Source organism: Pezoporus occidentalis, unplaced genomic scaffold (assembly GCF_034315485.1).
Source record: "Pezoporus occidentalis ecotype Australia unplaced genomic scaffold, CSIRO_AGI_Poc_V1 ctg10, whole genome shotgun sequence".
Taxonomy (NCBI): Eukaryota; Metazoa; Chordata; class Aves; order Psittaciformes; family Psittacidae; genus Pezoporus; species Pezoporus occidentalis.
This window is the reverse complement of record NW_026912779.1, coordinates 6,431,153-6,453,792: the sequence shown is the minus strand read 5'-3', so window position 1 is coordinate 6,453,792 and position 22,640 is coordinate 6,431,153. Positions and strand designations below refer to the sequence as shown.

Below are 22,640 nucleotides of genomic sequence, written 5' to 3'. Positions count from 1 at the left end.
GGTGCAGCTGTGTGGTTCTGAGTTACTGACTGGGCTTAAACCACAACAGTTGCCCTCACTATCCTGGTCTAGTGGAAGTGTCCCTGCCCATGGCACAGGGGTTTGAACTAGATGATCTTTAGGGTCCCTTCCTAGCCAAACCCATCCAGGCAGCACAGACTTTGAGTTACCCCATACGCGTATTTGTGAAGGTCAGACTGCTAAGGCAAGTCAGGTTGATCATACTGACCGAATAATTTTTTCTCTAGTATTTTAGACATTCCAACACAAGGAATCTGAGCATTAAACAGACCACAGAATCTATAAAATGCTTCCAGTAGAAATCCTATTTGCCATGTTCACAAAGGGTAGGAGAAGATAATTCAAAGTCAAGCTTACTCTTCAGAAGATCTCAACTGAAACAGCCAGCATACAAACCCCCCCTCTAAATCTATCTGCTACCTATTCCAGCTGTGCCTAGTGCTACTGGTCCATAGAAGCTGTACGCTGACACTCTATCCTCTGCATTCCTGCTTCCAAGTGACTACAGAAGCTTTCAAAGCTCTACAGAGCACACAATAAAGAGTACCTTCAAGAGGAGCACGTTACAAAGAAGAATCAGACAGTCAAATAAGAAATGGTAAGTGCTTAGGGACAGATTTTCAAAACCACTCCATGTGGATTCCAAAAATGCCGAATTTCCAGTTGGGACAAACAGATGCTCAGGGCTCTTTGGCTCTTTCAAAAGGTAGCTGTGTTTCGCTGGCCTAGATGAGAGTCACTTTGATATTCTCAAATGAGTATCAAGTCAGAAATGAAAGGTGGGGTTCATCTTGCCTACCTTACATCAAACTAATATCCCAAACCTCATTTTTACCTGCTGGAGGTTACTTGCCTCTTAACTTCTAGCCAGCTTTGATAAACTGAAAGATGAGGTATAATTCCACTCTGTAAATACACACAATTAATGGGATACTGACTTTTTTGCCTAACAATGTAATGAAAACTCCAAAGATAAACTTTAAATTTGCCTAACAGAAAAATTACTATGCAGAAGCACTTGGATGCTATAGAAGGACCTTTATAGCTTATACAGGTGTACAAGTCAGTAGCTATCAACCTTTGTGCATGCATGCAGGTGTAAAAAAACATCTTTTTTGTAAATGCATGCACTTAAAGAGTAATTTTCGTAGTGGGTTTTTTTTCTATTCATCAAATATATGGAAACAAGAGATAAATGATGGAAACAAGATGGAAGCAAGAGAAAGAGCCAGAATGAATGAAGGCAGGTGATAATTAAGGGTTAGAGGTCAAGGCCTTTCAAAACCAACACCAAATTCTTTCTTCTCACAAAAATACACCATGTTAAAGAACGCTCCTACTGTTTTAAATAAATACTTCTTTTCAAAACAATACTAACTATAAAACCACTTTATTTAGTGCATCTTTAATACAAATACACTATTTCATTTCCTATCCAAGACCATAAATAACTTCACATGGGAGCTGCAGCTAGTAAAGAAGTGAAGTGAGGAGAATGCATTCAACCCACCTGGTGCTGCAGATGCAAAAGTCTCATCTAAGATAGGGGTAGCAATTGCTGAAGTCTCTGCAAATATCAGTGTAGTAACAGGAAAAGTAGATCCTTCAACCTAGAAAGCGCAGAATTTTCTCTGACGATCTGTGGAACCCACCAACTCTCTCTGACATACTGAGTTTTCCATATATAGTGCAGGTTTTGTTCCACAAAAGCACAATGACAAGCAAGGCCATACTGGATAAGATCAAAGGTTCATATAGCAAAATGCCTTGCATATAAAAGTCACTATAAATGGCTACAAGGAGACTAAACACAAGAACAAAGCACATGTGTTTATTTCCCCAGTATTCTCCCAGACTCCAAGCACTCTCAAGTCAGGCCTTTTTTGAACCAAAGGAGATTTGTGAATCCTGTACCCTCCCTGGATTACTCTCCCATGTTTCTCGTGGACTCGGCGTAAGCTTTTAGCATACCCATCATTCTTTGGCAAAGAGTTCCACAGCTCTGCTAACTACCACAGTGCTTCCAGTACATTCATCCGATGCCCTCTCGCTCTCAAATTGGAAGAGAGAATAAATTATTTCATAGACCTCTGTTGCATTCCCCTTAGTTCATGTATTTTCCAGGCTAAGAGTCCTAGCACACTTAACTGTTTCCCTGTATTTCCTAAGTTCCCTGCATTGCATTTCCTCATGTTGCATCATCTTTGCTGCCCTTCTTGGGAGCTCTTCCCAATACTATAGTATTATAATCTAAGGTACCAAAAAAAAAAAAAAAATCACTAAAAAAAACTTTCCCAAACAGTGCATAATTATGTGGGATTTTGCTTTTGTCAAACATCTTCTACCCTGAGAAAAGGACAACCAACCAAACAAAAACTCAGATACAAAACCTGGAATTTCTGGAAGAAAAATGCTTTGGTGAAAAAAGAGATGCCTTTATTCCCCGCTAGCTGGCTTTTAAAAAAATGGGGGGGGGGGGGGGAAGTAATCTAAAGCAAATACAGAAAATATTAAGTACAAGATACAAATAAAAATGTTTTGCGTAAGTTATTGCGTAAGTTACTGCATGCTACAGGGAGCTGTGAGACTCTGTCACTGACAGATGAATGCAAGTTGAAAGTTCACAAAGATGTACAGGACTTGGACACAAATCCAAAGTCAGCCCATTGTAAAGAAGGTGCATCATAATTCTTTTGAGAGACAGAAATTACAGTGTGCAACTACAAACATCAAAGTTCATTTAAAAGACTTCTGTCCTCCTCAGTCCCCTCTGGTAGCTAATGTGCCATAGCCTACCTCCAGTTTGCTCTTTAAGCAAGATAAGTGAAATTATTCTAGTTAAACCCAAAGAAAACTTGGTTTCACAGCAGAGAAAGAGTAAACAGCTGAGAGGGTGGGAATAAATCAGTTTTGCTGCTACAGGATTGTAACATGGAATATACCCTATGAACATCTTACACAATTCCCATTTGACAGTAATAGTGCACACTCCCTAAAGCAAACTAGGGCAGTCTGAAAAGGGTGTTCTCCTTAAAAAAAATCATAATGTTCAAATTAGAATGCAAGGCCAAAACAGTTTGGAATATTTACCATCATGATTTATGGTATGGGTTTTATGTGCTTACAGGAGCCAAGCACAGTTTCATAAGCAAGAGAAATGATTTTCTTATGAAATTACATGTTACGCATTTTTTATACTAAATAAGACAGGAACTTTAACTCCAGATCCTTGCAAGGCTGAACTTTTCATAACAGTACTTACACTTCTTCCAGTTTCTCATTTTATGAAGCTTATCAGAAGTTAATGTCTGAAAATGTAATGACTTAAGAGTTCTACCTGTTAATAAAGTTCAATCATTTTAGCAAAAAGCAGCTGGGGAAAAAGATGGATAAACACACACAGAGGGAAAACATGATCACAGTAAGCCCTGTTTCCTTAGCAAACTTGGTTAAAAGTATAAAAACAATATACACAATCCCAGAGACAGCAGATAACATCAAGCTGGGAGCTCACTGTGCCACGTGACAGCATGCCCTCTATTATTTTCACTGTAGAAGAGACTGTACAATAAAAAAATATCTGAAATCAGAGCAAAAATGTTCTACCTTCAAGCCAAGAAAAACAACATGGATGCTAGGGAAGGCATAAGAAAAGATTTGAAAATTACTCATAGGATGAACAGTCAACTTCCTTCTCTCTCAAGAGGGGGAAGAAATGAGTTTACAAGCTATCTCCTTCCTTCTTTCCTTCCTTTAATTTCTAATGTGGACATTTCTCCTAGCCATATTTTCTCTCTGTGTCCATGTTAATTTTCCATGGTCCTCCCTTTGTCATTCTCCTGTATTTAGTGCCTCCACTCAGTCCTCAAGCCTCTTGTTTCCTAATTCTCATTGCTCTTAATCAAAACCAACCACCTTCTGCAGAACATGAAAGAAACAGGCTCTGCTTTTAGCTAAAGTCTACAGTAGGTGACCATTATAACACTAACATGCTTAACATCATCACTTAAAATCAGTATCTGTTACTAGCAAAAGGGCTGCCAAGTGAAAATGTGTGGCACATATATGTTAAAAATATTTAAAGATTATGTATCTGTAGAGTGAAGCAGTGGGGTTTTTAAATGCAAGAAATTCACTAATATGTGGGGGGTGGTTTTGGATGGCTTACATTGAACTTCAAATAATGCAAGTGAACCATACCTGATCGATGCCTTTTTTGCATGATTTTGGCCTTGAAAGTTGGATGCAGGCAAAATGAAATCTTTAAAGATCTACCTCACTTTACTTTTCTCTTAAAAAAATAAAATAAATCAAAATCAAACACGTTTGGACATTAATTAAACACAGGAAACAGAGAGTTTATACCAAAGCCTATGTCCAAAGACTAAATTAAAGCTTACTTTGGCAAATTGTTCATACTGGCCATTTGGGAGGGGTGGGGAAATTGTTCAGACAGAAGGAAGAATAGGAAGAACTTGCTTGTCTTGGCTACTTTCTCTCATTTTTCCATTCTTTCTTTCTTTCTTCTCCTGTGTGCAACACCCACAGATTTCCTAATGAGATGGTATGCGACCCACCACACACTGCTCTGTGGGTGTAACTTCCATGAAAAAGAAATGTAAATTAACACGTAACTTGCAAGGTTATTTATATTATGTGCCACAAAACTGAAAGGTGCTATTAAATAATATTGATATTAAACATAATGTTAATAATAAAAAGAAATTAATAGGTGAAAATTTTCTCTTCAAAATCGGTATGGTAGATAGCCAGCTTGACAACAGCCTTCTCTGCTCAGCAGATCTAGACAGCACGATGAGATCTGCTGATCAAAGTAAAGGAGCTTGGCTTCTATTTCTGAAGAAAATCCTAATACATCATGTTTTGATATTGGAGGGAATCTAAAATCTTACTAATACTGGTCTAATAATTCTGATTCTAATTAATTTTGAATACATCCTGCAATGCGGAGAGCAAACTAATTATAACTGACCTGATGCAAGTTCAAATAGGGGTGGAATGCTGACCTGGGATACTTTAAGTAGTAAATAACCAGCTAATAAGCATTTTAATGTTCCTTCTATAGATACACTCTTCCTTAAACAGTAGGGGTTTTACAGTAGTGAAATTCTAAATACAGACTTGCATAATTCTGAGCAAAAGAAACCACAGTCAGTCTGAAGAGCTCAAAAACTTTTAATAACCTCCAAATGCAACAATAGCTGCAAGCTTACACATTTCACAAGCAGCACCTACAATATGCGCACAGAGTTAGCCACATCTCAAGCTTGGGCATTTCTTTGTATATTACAAAACAGTGTCAGCCAAACGCTGGCCAGCTACCTTGCACTTCATCTGTTTGTGAGAAAACACAAAAGCATCTCATTGTACTCCACAAACAGACCCTGTGATTCTAGAGAGGAAGGCAAAACACATGAGGTTTTGGAAACATGTTTGCATGGCTCCAAAACCATTCATTTGAATGATAACTGCTAGAGACTGTTAGGCTTGTGGCTCACCTAAAAGGGTCAGTCCCTTAGAGGCTGGTCCCAGTTGCTCCAGTGAACACCCACCTATTCTGTTATTTCCTTCTCAGGTAAGAACAGACTTGAATGTAACTTGAATAAACTTGATTCTTGGACACGAACAAAGCACTCCTTTCTTATAAATTACAGCCCTGAGCAAAACAGGCTGAGAGAAGAGGAAAGAGTTGGATTTGGAAGTTAAGTTCAACATGAATGCTCGTTATCACAGTTTTCCTCCTTTATTTCTTTAGTGTTAATTTAATGACGGTGGGATTAACTGCAGATAACTGATGGAACGGGAATTCTGCCTCATCCAAAGTAAATATTCTTTAATCTAAAACTGTCACAGATATTACTGTTGATCTCCTCGAGTGCTTAATGTTGATCTCTCATATCCTTAAGTTTTTCATTTTCAGGAAATAAGGGGGAAGAGCCAAGCAGAAGATCAGTTCACAACCCCGGGACAGACTACCAGTGTTTTTACTGAAAACTTCATGCTATAAAGAGAATCCGAGGCCCTCCCAAATTAGTGTTGTATCTGCCTGCATATATAAAAAGAATTATTATGTCTGTCAGTTTTATTGAACAAAATCATTGTTTTTGTTTTTGAGGTAGAAAAAGAAAACGCAGAAAAACCTCACAAATCTCATAAATTCTGATTCTACCTTCTGTAACATTCCTACGCTTTCACCGTAAGAAAGTTCAAACTGTTCTCTCAAAACCAGAAAAGTACAGGGATCTGAAATCTCATGCGTTTTATAAACATGAATAATGTTTTAAAGGGATAAAATGTAGTTACAACTTGCATGAAAAAAAAAGTGCTTGGAAAGTCTTTAGTGTCCTGAAGCACTTTTTTGCTTATGCGGCATTGTGCTGCTGTGGGTGGGAAAAAACCCTCCTGTCATGCCATAACAATCTGGCTCTTGTCTATGCCTCAAATTTTGCAGTAAGCAGCCAACCATACAGTATTTAACCTGTGTTTATTAAAAACGTTAATTATTATCGATAATAGTATTTAAAGCTGCAACCATCAACTAGAATTCTATAGGATTATACCTTTTCAATGACCAAAAAGCTTAAGAAGCAAAGAATTTTTCAGAATTTAATATAATATACATTGAATTCAAAAATATCTATCAGTATTGTACACTGTAAGTACGTAATTGCATCCATTGTGGAATTCATATTTCAGTAGAGAACTATTTTCATATATTTAAGGAAACATGAGAAACTGTAGCCAAGACAGGGCTTTACTACTGCAGCCCTTCTTTCCTGTGATAAGTTTATAACATGCTCCAGACTGGTAATAAAAAAAAAAAAAAAAAAGGCCATTATTTCCTAAGAACTATTTAAAAATCAATTGCTTGGGTGATAGAACACCAACAGATAAGCCTATCAAGTGTAAAACTTACCACCATGGCCACAACAGCTAATGAAGTAACATGAAACAAAACCTGGCAAGCCATTTAGCCCCAAAGCTGATCTAATATTAGAGCAGAAGCTACACTGATCATTATCTTTAGTTTAAAACATGCATGTACTGAAATTGCACCTATTAGTCTCACCACCTTCACATACAAACAACATCAAAAAAATTAGGTGAATGCTCTTACTACTGTTCTTTGCACAGTGACTACTCCCAAGGTCATCGATGCTATTGCCAAGCCTACAGCAACACCGGTGAAGCGACAAATGCTGTTTGTCACATTTTAGCATCTTATTAAGGCTGAAGAGATTGTTAGAAGAGGGAAAAGTAAAGATATTATTTCTTAATTAAGAACTTCTAAATGTTCAAGTGAAAAGAAGAATTAATAAGCCAGCAAGACTTCCATGTACTTTGGAGGACACAGGATTATACCATTTATTCTTTTTAATTCCAATGATAGGCTCTTAATACGTAAATTCATTTTTCAGTAACACAGAAAATTGAAAACCACTTGGTTTTTTCAATAAAATTTCTGAAGTAACTTCAGACCCAAACACCAGCTATTTCTGGCTTCTTGGCTTTCATGATGGCAAATTCCTCACAGAAAAAACGTAAAGAACAGCAGTTTCCACCTATACTGTATGTTACTTTACTTCACAATAAGTCATTTATTTTACCAGTAAGAAACAGAGGACCAGATGGTGCACGTTCCATTGACTTCCACTGACCACGTCCTTTAGGTGCCTCCAAGTACTGTTTGACCCTTGAAGTAATCACTTCCTCTAGCAGCATGCAGACGTTCTGAAAGAGTAACCATCGGCCTATTTAGATCTATATATGCATATGCCCACAAACACACAGCAGAAATGAATACAAAATCACTCCCTTTCACATAAAAAGGAAAAACAACATCTGCAATTAATAATATTATACAAATGTGAGAAACACACTTTAGAAAATATGATATCAGGTATTTAAGCAAAGAATTAGTAAAAATCCTTGCAGATACTGTCAACACTGTATTTGTCTGCAAGAATCCTCATCAACCACAGCAGATACCTTGTTTCAATTTGGGGTAATTCTGGGGCAAAGACTTGGAGCTGATTAGGTCACAGCAACCTAATTTCTCTAGTTCCTTTTGATTTTTCTGCTCCTAAATATAACTGTTCATATCTTTTCATACTTCCTTCAGCAAAGCGTAAGGAAAACCACATAAGAACAAACCCTTCAGCCAGAATAACCATAGAAGAAATAAAAACTTGGAGAAAACACGAAAAATTCTCTCTTGAATACCAGAATAAGTTTTCAAATTAATACATCCACACTTACTTGAGATTTTTCCCTCAGTATTCTCATTTTTCATTGTGCACAATAATGTGCTCACAAAAATGATAAATTGTGGCACACAAAAATACCATTTTACCTTTTTATAGTGTTTGGACAAGAGACAAAATTGTTTTTAGTAGACTCTAACATATCTTGGCTTCAAATTTACTTTTGATGAATAGAAAGCATGTAAAGCAACAAATCTTTAACATACTGCTCTGAATGAAAACAATGCACATACACTGGTCAACCAGAAACAGTATTTTCTCTCCTTACAGTAAGAAATACCTTTTTCCTTTCTGCTTGAACAGTAGAATTATAAAACACTATATTTACTTATTCTTCTGTTTAACTCATTAAAGTGATCTCATTACACATTCCTTCACAGGATTATACATTCAGGTTAGAATGAAAAGGTCTAGAAAGCAGTGGAAACACAACGTGCATTTAATTCCTTCTGCAACAATAAGGATGAGCATGCCCTTCCTTAATTTATGTGTAAAAGAATTTACTTGTTATATTTATGAAAGTATTATTTAAATTCAAGAACTACATTTAAAAAATATATACAAGCGTAGGCTTTGAGATAATAGTCTGTACGTACTTTCAACCACTGAAAGAACTTGTGAGACCTTCTACATAGATGGAGAGGGACCATAGCAGTGACATGAATTAAAATCAGTTCTTGAAGTACAAAGATAAAACATTGACTTTGCTATTCCAGGGGAAAAGGGACAGACAGCAAGGCCAGGAAAATCTGAAGGGCAGAGAAAGGGGAAGGCTCCCAATGCCTCAACCTGCATCTCCCAGCAACCCAGAGATGGGTCTATGCACAACACATGTGACACCAGCCTGCAAACCATGGTTGCCACAACACCCAGTGAGACAGCGCAAACTCTTATTTCCTCCTGCTTATGGGCACTCATTTAGTTCCCAGACTGCTGTATGTGCCCCATGTTCCAAGCAGGAACTGGCTGCTCCCTGCTCCTGCTGGGACTGCAGTGTTTGCTACGAAGAGCCTCTGACTTTCCTCCGGGGTGAGCAGGGAATCAGCAGAAATCATGTTTGTGTTACAACAGAGCTAAGAGGCATCTGCTTTTCCCACAGACAAGCAAGAGAGCTGCACCACCATGGCTATTTTTAAGAAACTGGAAAAAAAAAACCAAAACAAACCACCACCAAAATGTAGAAAACTGCTTGTGATTGAGTATGTAATAGCTCCCCTAAAACACATATAGGCATAATCTGCCTCTAAGACCTTTTTCTTCCCACTTTAACTAAGATTCTGCATAGGACTTTCAGGAAGAGAATTCAAAGCTATTGGAATCACACTTCTGGGTTGTTGAAAATATGCAACCTTTGTACTTCACTCAAGATCTGCGGTCACAGAAATGCAATGAATGCTGCCCTGTCATGCCTCTTTATTAAGTCAATCATGAGCTAATTTCCTGAAATTCGTATCTTTTGTTTTGGCAGTCTTACAAAATACGTTTGGAAAACACTTAAAAGTCAGATAACCAGGATAGTAAACCTGGTTATAAATAGAAAGGGGTAAGGAGTATTCAGTTAGTCAAAAAAAAAAGAAGTGGGAAAGATTTCCCCTATTTTCTTCCTTCTCAGCTTAATAAAGCACTAATTGGATGAACCACACACTTAAATATTCAGCTTTCTCTCCCTCGGGATATTCATCTATTGTTTCTTTTAATTCTATTGAAGTGTATTACTTTGAGATGTTTGGGGACGTTCTGCAGTGACAAGTTAATTCTGCCATGATTAGGAAAACTATCTGCTGAAAATTGCCGTAACGGAGACTTGCGGGAAAGTCCACAGGCATCTCAAACACGTCCTGCGCTCATTTTCAACAGAAAACTTCTCAAGTTCCCACCCAGGCTGAAAGAGGGGAAAACTCCTGCCAGTAACTCATCACAAGCTTGTAGCAGAAATCACAAAGAGGCTGATGAATGTTACAGTCCTAATTTTGCTGCTCACTTGATGCACTGATTTTCCCATTTTTCAGCTGTTGTCAGGATAAAGATAGTTTCTTTTCCTACGATGCAACAGTTCTACTATAGTTTGTCATTATGTTTTCCTGCACTCTCTAAATGCAACATCATTCATACTTCTCAGAACGAGAAACAATTAATAGAAAGATATTCCACCAACAAACTCTGTAAAAACCATACCTGTCACAATCTGTTTCATATCACTGAGGGTAATTTACAAACATCCATGAGAAGTATGTTTTTAAAATTAAAAGTCAAGGCAGAAGAATGAGAACAGCATGCACACATGCATGCATGCACACACAGAGTTTAAAAATTAAAAGGCAAATTGAAAGTGGTCATTAGTGACTCAAAAAGCACATATGGCTGACTTTGGGGTCCCACAGCAACCCTTGATGGGTAGGTATAACTAACAATGTTCTCATAACACTGAAAAATCCTGAACAGTTCAAGGCAATCCAACTTTTTCCCTGCAGCCACATGCTTTTGAAGTAGGATTGATATTTGCTGTACCTCTTTCTCATGATCTGAAAACCAGCTGGTGTCTTTACTGGAGCCTTGAGGCAAAATATGAACATCCACCAAAACAGCAAAGTTCCCACACTGGAAAAGAAAAAAAAAAGAAAGGAGAAAAAAAATGTTCAACTGTAGCTGCTGGGAAGCACATGTCAAGCAGGCAGGAGGAAAACAATCAGGTAAGCACATGCATCTGATTCAGAGATACAACAGGCACAACTTGAAACTGTGAAAAATTATGGAGTTACAATTTCACCATTGTTTTATTGAGCTTAATGAGAAACAAGAGCACCAGACCTATGTCTTGGATTGCTCACTGAAAAGCTGAAACAGTAACAACAAACACATGGAATTTTCTTCTGCTAGATGCACTTTTAAATCTGAGTTCTAGGAAATGTTAACAGGTGAAGAATTAGCCATACCTACACCATCTCCCATCATTCTGTTTTCTGAAAATGTAGTACCATACTAATGGTCTAGTTTGCATTTTAAATTTATTAACTCCTTAAAAACTCAGCTTCTTTAGAAGTCTCTCCAAACTACTTAATGTAAAATCAGTATGTTTAAAGAACTTATGGTGACTACCTAATATTCATTTGTCACTTAGCAAATACTATACTTGGAATGGTTAAATGATAATAAGGCTAACCTATTAATAAAAACTGTATCATAGAATCTTAGAATCATTTGGGTCGGAGAGGACCTTAAGATCATCCAGTTCTAACCTCCTGCCATGGGCAGGGGGTCACCTCACACTAGACCATGTCACTCACCCATGGCTCTGTCCAACCTGGCCTTGAACACTGCCAGGGATGGGGCATTTACCACTTCTTCAGGCACTCTGTTCCAGTGTCTCACCACCCTTCACATTAAAGAACTTCTTCCTTGTATCTAACGTGAACTTCCCCATTTTAGCTTAAACCCATCACCCCCTGTCCTATCACTACAGTCCCTGATGAAGAGTCCCTCTCCAGCATCCTTGCAGGTCCTCTTCAGATATCATAAGGCTGCTATGGGTGATAATCAGGTACAGCCCAAGACACACCAACTATTTCTGAAATTCCTTTATAGACATTGAGGAGAACCTGACATAGGAGGCTTAATTACTTTCTTTCATCAGTACCTCAGTCATTACGATGAGCTTCTAAAACATAAGGAAGAGTGAATGGCACAAACACTTGTCCTTAGTTCCACTGTGGACCAACTCACCCCTTTTTCATTCCAGTGAAAAAAGATAATATTCCCCCTTTTCACACCCAGCAGTGTGGGGCATTACAAGGTAATGCTTTCCCTTTCCTTTACTGTAACACACCACCACATCTCACTCAGACGCCCTTTATCTGAACAACTTGAAAGGTAAAAAGCCAATTTCATCACTCTGTTTTGGCTGCTTGTGCTGCATTTGTGATGCAATAAACTCACTCTTTGAGAAGACTGAACATGTGCAGTCATGGCAATTGCACATCCGGAATGTCTGATGGAATAGAAACAACATCCCGATTCCAGACAAATCTCAACTCTGTGTGTACAAACCAGCATTAGACCGCTCTGGTTTCAAGTGGACGCTGCAGTGCACTTCCTGTCCTAACTCTCCCTCTCTCCATATTTGCTCTTCACTGAAAAACATCTTCGCTGAAAAACATCTGCAAACCCCACACCAGAATTCCAGCTGCTAACAGAATTAGTTCTAGAAAGAATATGATACCTATTTCTACACTATAGTTGTACATGACCTACAATCTAAGACAGTACATCTATATCTTAGATTTATGGTATAGCCCAAGTAGAGACTTTGAGAGTACCCTCACCTGTACAGTTAATACAAAGCACAACAAGGTTTAGCATCAATTTTATTAATCATGACAGCCTATTTGATAAAGTAGAAACCTTTGCTTTTTACAAAACACTTAGATCTGTAAATTATCCATGAACAGAACTATTTAAATAATGATTTAAATCTACTTTAAGATATATTTCACCACCAGTGTTGTATTGAAGCTAGAATGCAAAAGTTTGGCACATGAGTCAGGCATTGTGAAATCCTTTTGAGAAACTTCTAAGTTACTTACAGGTATCAGTCATTGAAAGAGCAGAATGCTTTGATGTGTTTTATCAAAAGGCTTCTCTTTCCTCTAGAGAACCAAGAATTACCAGATGGCTGCAACAGCAAACCTCTCTGAGCTTTAAATTGATGACAAAATATCTCTCAAAAATCTCTGGTGAATCATTAGTCAGCTCCAGCAAACTTTTGAGTTGACCACTTAACTTCAAAGTTAGCAGACACTGCCTATTATGAAGTGAAAGCCACTAAATTATTCATGGTTCAGCACTTACAACAACGAACAAGTATTTGGTACATCAAGAAAATTCAAATTACCAAATGCTACATGTTAGCTTGCATAATTTTCTACTGACTACAGAAACTTGACATATAGATAGAGATGCAAAGTATAGACCTGCTTTTCAAGGAGAGATAATGCTTGTAATTATTTTCTTCTGAATGTCAATATTTGTCTCAGTTGCCTTGAAAACAGCTAGGAAAAAAAAAGAAAATAACAAGCCATATTTGAAACCAGATAATGGAACAGTTCAAAATAGTCTTCAAAATATTACAAACAGACCAAACATTTGTATTACTTCAAAGAAAAACAAATATATATGAATAATATGTAAATCCATGTAACAAACAAGCTTTCCCAATGGAAGATTTCTTTCCCTCTGAGTTTTGGAGCAACCTTCTTGTGGATGGCATACCTGTAACTATTTCAACATCCAAAAGCCATTAGCTTTGCCATTCACTTAAAATAGCTTTGCGACAGGACACAAGGAAACAGAACTGTCACAGACAAAGGGGAACATGGGGAGTAAGATAATATAAGCACAGATTTTTCTGGGTCTTGCTACCTTTCACTTTTTTTAAGTCCTGAACACAATATAAGCAACAGCTCCCACGCAGGCTCCTTTGCACTCTCAAATTATGCAACACATGGTATACACTACACTGTATTTATACTCTATATGCCTTCACGTGGTACAGCTATCTGTATCGTACTTATGCTACAAAGCTCAATAGAGCTTTGGCCACTCCAGCAGCAAAGGAAAAGTTCTCTGTACAGATTAAATTCTAATACAAGTGAGGAACAGAGAGAATTGGAAGCAAAATGTAGACTGCTTATATTAACATTTGATGATCTTCTACTTGTTTCCAAATAATTTTGTGTTCTGGAGACATGCAATTCTGTGAAAATACTAGAATCATACCATTGAGTGATTTGTGTTGGAAGGGACCTTAAAGCTCATGCAGTTTCAACCCTCTGCCATGAGCAGGGACACATCCCACTAGACCAGGCTGCTCCAAGGCCCGTCCAACCTGGCCTTGAACACTGCCAGGGATGGGACAGCCACAGCTTCTCTGAACAACCTGTGCCAGCTGTCTCACCACCCTCAGAGAAGAATTTCCTTCCCAATTTCTAATCTAACTGTACGCTCTTTCATCTCAGAGCCCTTCCCCCTTGACCTATCACTACACATCCTTGTAAAAATTCCCTCTCCAGACTTCTTCTAGGTCCCTGTTAGATACTTTTATTTTAGATGAAAAGAAGTAGTTCCAGTAGTTGTGGCTTTAAGAAGCAACTTGTGACTCCTCAGTACTGTAAGTGAAAGGCAAACCAAAAGTAGAGAAAGTTTTACTTCTATGTTTTTACAGAATCTCAATCTAAAAATTTCCACTGAAAATGATTTTTAAAGGCATGATTATCAAAACTGAAACCCAAAAGCCTGATTTAATGAGAAGCAATTTGTCAAGAATCAGTAGAAAAACATTTCACCAGAAAACTCAAGGCGGAAACAGATGCTCCAATTTGATATCATCCATAATTTCAGAACTCAAAACTTTTCAATTTTACAAGTTGGTTTTTAATGTTAACGGGACTTACTGTAACAGTCTAATAACATTCACTGTGTTATTAAACAAAGGACTTGAAAAGAGCTCAAAATGTTGTTAGTGTATTGTTGTACAGTAATGGCATCTAATTCAGAACATATTTTCTGGAATCAAATTGTTTATACAAATACATCAAACACTTCATAGATTCTGCAAATGGAAAAGATAACCAGAAGCATAATATAAACAGAATGAATAGCAGTGCATAGTGGTAGGTCAGCCAAGGCAAGTCATCTGCTCAAAACCTGTTAAAACCTTCACCCAGGAGAAGCACATATTAGACAGTGGACTATTATCGCAAATCCTCCAATGAGCAGATAAATGCAAATAGTTTTTATTCCTGTACTTAAGAATACTTCTTTTTACAATACGTCTACTCTCATTTCTTCAAACCTCATGACTTCAAATATCATAAAACTGATTATTATAAAAAAAAAGACTTGGGATGCTGAGGATCAGCATGGTGAGTTTGCATTCAGTTATATCATTCCCAATGTGCTGCATCATTAAACCTGACAGGACTGGAGAGCCAGCCTCCCAAGACACGTATTAGCATTTCCCACTGCTGTAATTATTCTACAGATGCAGGATGTAGGGTCAGTGGAAAAGGAAACACATGTGATGGTGGTGAGACATAGGAACATGTTGCCCAAACAAGTGGCAAATGCTCCATTCTTGGCAGTGCTCACGGCCAGGTTGGACAGAGCCTTGGGCAACATGGTCTAGCATGAGGCGTCCCTGCCTATGGCAGGGAGCTGGAACTGGGTGATCTTAAGGTCCTTTCCAGACCAACCCATTCTGTGATTCTGTGATAGGTTGGGAGGGAAGAGGGGGAGAAGAGGGGGGAAAGGGAAGATAAATAAATAAATAAGACAAGCTTGCGAAATACCTTGTCTTATAATAAAAAAGGAAAATTTTAATATATTCCATCCTAAATTCTTTCTACATTCAGTTCTGCAAGTTCAAACGTCTACAATATTAAGTACAATTATGTAGTCACTGGCCTATACACTCTGCCAACTATATTATGACTATATATATATATATAGGGAGAGAGAGATGCATATTCACTTTTTCCAGGCTTTTCAGAAGCAAAAGTGTGTTCTCCTCCTTTACTTTTCTGACCCCAAAATGTTAGGTCTTCCTTTTGTTCCTATGGTTAGCACAAAACATCCTCAATATTTTTACTTTCTTCTCCAGCAACAGGCAAAAATCATTATTTAAGCAAGTGCACACACAGCACAGGAGATATATTTGTCATTACAAGAAATCAATTTACCTTTCATTTACACACATGCCCAGGAACAATACAGTCAGAGGTAATACACAGAGTTTCCCAAACTGCAGGACACACTTTTCCAGTAGTCAAATGCCTCAACCTGGCATAAAAAAATATGGGGGCAAAGAAGGTTTGGCGGCACTGAACATTGCACATTTTTCATTCTTTTAAGTAGATAAAGTTATGATTTGATATGTGCCCAGATTTTCCACGTATTTTTTTCAGAATTTCTGGGATTTGGTTTTTGGGGGGTTTCCTCCTTAGGGAAAAAAAAGGGAGGAGAGAGGACAACATCGCTGTTTGGGTTTTTTTCCACTACACAGTCAGACTGCATGGAACTGGTGCCTTTCTAGTCGCTGTTCAAAGCAGGTGTTTTTTCAACTTTAAATTTCAGGAGAGTAGAAACCAACAGGTCACCAGTGACCGGGTTTAATGTCATGACATTAAACAGAAGGTCACCTAACAGAAGGAACTGATTTACCCTTGTTTCAGCTGAGATAGAGTTAATTTTCTCCCTTGTAGCTTGTGCAATGCTGTGTTTTGGCTTTAGTTTAAGAATAATGTTGGTAACACACCAATGGTTTAGCTGTTGCTCAGCAGCACTTACCCTAAAATCAAGGATTTTTCAGTGCCCCATGCTCTGCCAGTGAAGAGGGGCACAAGGGGTATTCCACACTCTTCCCCCCCCTTCTCTCCCTCCTATTATTATTATTGGATTATAATATTTTACTTTTATTTCAATTATTAAATTGTTCTTATCTCAATCCATGGGGTTTTTACCTTTTTTTCCAAAATGTCTTTCCCGTCCCACAGTGCGGTGTGAGTGTGTGAGAGCAAGCAGCTGTGTGGTACTTAGCTGCCAGCTGGGCTTAAACCACAACATGACTATAGCAGGATTTCTGACCAGCTGATTCAGAAAGAGAGCAGAAGAGATCATAGAGAAACCCCCAGAAAAAGCCACAAGCAGGAACCCTCAAGGAGTTTATGATACAAGGCCGTTCTTCAGAATGCTCAAGAAGAAGGAATTAAATTTCAGGGTGGGGAGGGGGGTAGGATATTCCACTTTTGGCCTTTTCTCTTTTCTGGAGAACAGTTTGGTTCTGGAAATTCTGCAGAGCTTTCAGTTCATTATAAATATTGCATGGCTCTGAGGAGATGAGTTGTAACCCAAAACCAATGCTGAGCCATTCACTCTGTCACTGGGGAAATCACAGCTGCTTGTACTAGATGCAAAGTGGGACTGCAGGATCTCAAATCAGAAAAAGGAGAAAAGCCAGAAGATGAGCACAACTGGAAGAGTAGCATTCATACCAACAGCCCGAACTCTGCTATGACTCACAAAACTTTTACAGTACCTGGGCTCTATGGTGCAGTTTCATGAGTGTACAGGGAACAAGCAGGCTGCCCTCTGAAAATCTCAAATGGATTCTATTTTATTTACCAGAGTTGTAGAACAGTTTTAACAAATAACTGGTTGTTAAAGAAGGCTCATAGCCATTAACTAACATCACTTAGCTCTTTTCAGTCCCCCATGAAATCACCCTACAACACTAATGCAATGGCATAAGAGTCTAACTTGCAGATCTCTCCTCAAAGATGGCTATACTAAACCATATACAGATTCAGCAGGAACTGGATGATCTAAAATGCATTCAGACTTCCCAAAAGCAGGGAGGAAATTCCCCCTTTTTATAACCTGAATACAAGTTATATCTAAGTGATCTTTTGCAAGGGGTTGGCTTGCTTTTTCAGGAGTATAGTTTAAGTATGGGAAATTCCTGAATGGAGGAGTGTTTAATTTTCTGGTGATTTAGAGGAAGAAAAGAAACAGTTATCTGAAAAGTCAATCAATGAGCTACAGGAGTATTAAGATCACATTCAGAGGTTCCCACGTCAAGTAAAGAGGTGCAAGCAGAGAACAAGCCAACTTTTGAGCAATGTAGTCTGAAAACGCAAGAAACTAGGACACGCTATCAAGGCAGCATTTTCGACTCTTGAACAATGCAGAAGGTAGTAAAAAATAGTTGTGAATGATTCAAGTCTTAGGGAAATGTAAAGAAATAAAGTAGTTTCAAATCTGATGGAGCTGTGTATGATACTGGAGAATTTCAAAGTAAGGACTAGTATGCTGTTGTTAAAGCAGGTAATTGTGAGAGATCCACCCAAATCAACACAGGAAAATGAATTAATCAAGACAACTCCTTCAAGAACACCCTAAGTATCTGCTGAGTTAAAGGATCTGCATGTTTTTAGCAACATAAGAATGCTTCAGCGCAAACAGACCCGTTCAGTTCATCACCACAGTCAGGCTAAGCAGTAATTACTTAATCTAAACATCTGGACTTGTCTTGGAGAACTGCTCTATCAGGTACAATGTTGAAAAAGAGGCCTAAATTGCAGGAGAGAATTAAGCTTAATTTAGGTTGTCAATCTGTGCTGGTCTGATCCCAATTCCGTAGGAGGTTTTTGTAGCCTACATATCGAAAGGAGCCATGTAGCTGGAGCTCAAACAATTGCAAAAAGCAAATTTTTCCTCAGGGCAAAGTCTCCAAGTAACAGTGCAATCTCCACATTGTTTTGAAAGGATATACACCATGTCCCTGCCTGTGTCAGAACTGATCCAGAAAAACAGATATAGCAGCGCAGTATTTGTTTAAGATAATAAAAAGATAATTTGTGATTCCAACAAGCTGCTTTCACCATTTTGTTGTAAAATATTCTTATAAAAACTATATATTTTTTAAATCATAGCTAGCAGGCAATGAATACTCATCTATGCGGCAACCTGCATTTATGACACAGGCCTGGAGGGGGTGAGAAGCCATATTAAATGGACAGCTGAACATATTCACAATCTACATAAATGCAATTCATTCTAAACCGTACACTTTAAGGACATTTCCTATGGCTTGGACACACCAAAACACATTATGTATCACCTGATCTTTGGTAAGTGGGTACAGATGAAGATTAGAGGTACCTTACCCAGCTCTCACCCGAAGCTATCAACAAAAAATTTGGTGTTATGAAAGTGATTCATAAAGAGAAGAACGGCCTTGTCACCGCTGTACTAAACTGGAATTTGGGATGTCCTTTGTGGTTCCAGAAAGTCAGTACTGGGATTAGTTTTTTACCCAGATGGAAAGATAAAGGAACTAGTACACACCTGTACAAAAACCTCTGCATGTCTGAATCATTCATTTAGTAATGATCAGATACTACAGTAATAGGTATCATCACATTAAATATTGAGAACTGGCAACTCTAAAATGATTGTTACTTCCTTTGATTTTTGCCCTATAGAAACAGAAGTACCACGGGTTCACTATCAGCTTCTTCAATACTTTCTCATAGTAACCAAATTGAATTTCAAATTTAGCTCTTTCTAACTATAACAGGTCAAGCAACTGGTTAAAGCAGTAGAACGACTGGAGGTTCATAACACTTAAAAGGGCTTGCTTAAAGTTCTGCTAGGAAACAGCAGGGAGGACTAAAGCTTCCAACCAACTTAATAATCACAAACAGCAAAGTGACAATATAATTTTCTGAAGAAATTACAGACAGTGATAAAAAAGCTTGAAGGGCTTTTTCAGACCTTTTACATGTTAAAGAGTTTTCACACACATGCTCTACATGCTATATTTTAATATTAATAAACCAAACATTAAAGTATAAACATAGGACCCCAAGTATGTATTGGCAAGTGACTGATGTATTTGTTAGGCATATGAAAAGAACCACCACACAGGACTGCTAAGAGGCTTAGTAATGTACCACCTGATTTTATGTGTTTCTGCAGATGCTCATCATGACTAGCTAATTAAATGCAATAAAAATAAAGGTAAAAAGCCACCACCCTCAGTATCTTTTGATGTAAGCTCTGCCAGAGGAAACAAATCCAACCATTGAATAGCAGGGAAAACACAGTTTACGAAATTTTCGTAAGGTGAAGAAGAGATAAAACCACAATGTTTGTTTGGGAAGGTAATTTCCCCATTGCTAAGGTGAAGGGAGCAACAGTTCTCAAGCATATGATGCATCCAGCAACATATTTCTTGAGTTTATGGTACACCAGCTGCAGGGATGGGCTGACTTCCCTCTCACAAAAACAGAACTGGGAAGTGAGGGCAGATCCCACACAGGAAATTGTTCCATGTCCCCCAACTTCACAACTGTTTCACAAAGCCTCTGATTCCTTTTTATACTAAGAGACAAGGTCTCACCTGCCCTGAAATTAACTTCCTTCCCTCCCTCTCATGAAGATGTTACCTACCGCAGCATACAGCTACTGAAGTGGGAAGGGGGAGGCAACAGAAAAACCAAACCCAACATCTGCAGTCCATGTTTCGTTATAAAATATTTGCAGATGTGAAATCCTTATGCCAAAATAATTTAGCAGATTAAAGATACATTGATTACACATGCTCAGACTTTAGACAAATACATAAAGCAGAAATATTTTTTTTATTTGCAAAGAAGTACAAGCAAGCCAAATTTCTTAATATTGTTCTATTTGCTTTAGTGGTTGAAATGTTACATTTTCCAAGTGCGTAAAAGCAGTACTTTTTAACTCTGTGTTTTAACTGATTGTCTAAGTTAAGCCCAGCACATTAAAGAACTGCATGAAGGCTTCACCAGAAATAATGTAAGAAAAATGTGATTCACTTCTGAAAAAAGCATATTAAAAAGTCACACCCTTTGGACAAAATCCGTCTAGTAAGTGGTAGCATATTTAGTCAACATAAAGCAAAAGCAAGTTCAACAAAATCATCACTATGCTATGATTCTATGATCAATGCATTAGCTACAAAGGTACAAGGGAAGAAACAGATGAACCTTTCAAGTGAACAAGTGATGCTCTAAATCTTACTGCTGAAAAAGCGGAATCATATGGATGGAGAACACATTGTATTTCATAATGGAAACAGATCAGCAATAATCTCAAGGAATTGCCTGCTGGAGAGCAAAGGAATAGCTTTTTCTCTTTTTAATATTCAAGGGAAAAAAATGCTTTTATCTGGCATTGCAGACAGTATATAATAAATAGACTTCATGCATAAAAAGCAAATATGGACACAAAAGGAACAGCAGGAACTGATTTATAAAAAAAATATGTAAAATATTAACACAGTTGAACACTGAAGAGTTAGCAACAAGTGAGGACAAGTTGTGAAAGGTGCTGCTGATTCATGGTAGAGGTGTTTGCCACCAGAAAAGTTGCTTAGACTAAAACTTAAACTGAGGAAGCTATTTCCCCATTTGTCTGTCCTTGTCCCTTCTGCCTCCTTCTTACTTCTTGAGGTTACCGCTTTCAGAACTGAACAGGTCCAACTGTCCCCTACTAAGCCAGTTCTGATACAACACGTGTATTAACATACATACTAAAAAACTATTCAGTTGGGTAGAAATAAATAGGGAGTGACTATTCATCTCTCTCTCCTAACAAACTTAGTAAGTGACAACCTTTGGTAGGAGAAGAGGGCAATGAAAAGCAGGTGGTGGACAACCTGGCCTTAACTTAAATCATATGCAGCTGAAATGTACACCTGACTGTTCTAACATTAGGCCTTCAAGAGGCACCAGTAGCACATCTCCTGCCTGTAAGGAAGGCAGATGTGTACAACTTTAGATTATACATGTTAATCAGCATTTTCATGCACCTATCAGATAGATTAAAAATTTATAACAAAATACGAAAGTGAATCCTCTTCCTACAACTCAGTTTCTCGGGCTGGGGGGGTTAAGTGCCTATTCTTTTTCTTCTAAAGATCCATAAAAATCAACTCGAGTCTCTTTCAACAGCAGGAAAGAAGATTCAAAGTAAGTGATTGTTTTTAACAGGAAAACAAACACTGACTGGACACTGAAAGAATTCAACTCAGTACTTTACACAAGCATAGTCTATTCAATAACTGGCTTTGTCAGTTTATGTAACTCTTTTTCACACTAAGTGCATTGATAGGTATTACGTTCACATGTGGTCAATCAAGTAATGAAAGCCCAAGGGAAAACACTTGTTTTTAATACCCTGAACAGACAGCATGGTAACACATTGCTCATTTTCACCTATTATGAAGTATAATAGAAACAACATGCTCCCAAGATTTTGGAGAAAGCCTATTTAAAGCTGAAGGGGGAGCAGCAAGAAAAAAAAAAAAGCGATCTATTATCAAAAATTATATATCTATTTCACTGAGATCAGCAAAGCCATTGTCCCAGAGAAGAAAGGACATCATTTTAGCAATGTTACAGATGACTATCGGTACCTAGGATTTCAAGTGATGTTTGGGAATGCACTTTTAAAAAGTTGAAGTTTTACGTTTCAAAGCCAAATCTTCCAAATTTCCCCTTGGATTATGTTACTAATTGGGAATATGTGGGAAATATTTCCCACAATTATGTTTATAAAAGTTCCAGTGATAATTAGCAGCAATCCCAACACACATGGAGAACATTAAAATCACTGAGAATGATAAATAGTGTTGATTTTATGTAACAAAATGTTCACTTTAAATACATAAAAAGTTTTATTGGGCCAGTCCAGTGGACCACAGTGACCTGTATGCTCTGACAGTGACTAGTAGTAGCTGTCTACAGGAAA

General features: G+C 37.9%; 1 protein-coding gene across 3 annotated transcripts in view; it reads right to left on the bottom strand.

Annotated features, from left to right (window-relative positions):
* Positions 1-22,640, bottom strand: part of SLX4IP (SLX4 interacting protein) — a 78,398-nt gene that overhangs the window by 28,356 nt on the left and 27,402 nt on the right. For 2 of the 3 annotated variants that reach the window (XM_062610589.1, XM_062610596.1), the window contains exons 4-5: positions 10,815-10,904; positions 7,650-7,773 (exon numbers count right to left, since the gene is read on the bottom strand). In XM_062610589.1, coding sequence (XP_062466573.1) covers positions 7,650-7,773; positions 10,815-10,904 — 214 coding nt within the window. Of the gene's footprint in view, positions 1-3,283; positions 3,359-7,649; positions 7,774-10,814; positions 10,905-22,640 lie in introns of all 3 variants that reach the window. The other variant, XM_062610581.1, reaches the window with a different exon arrangement.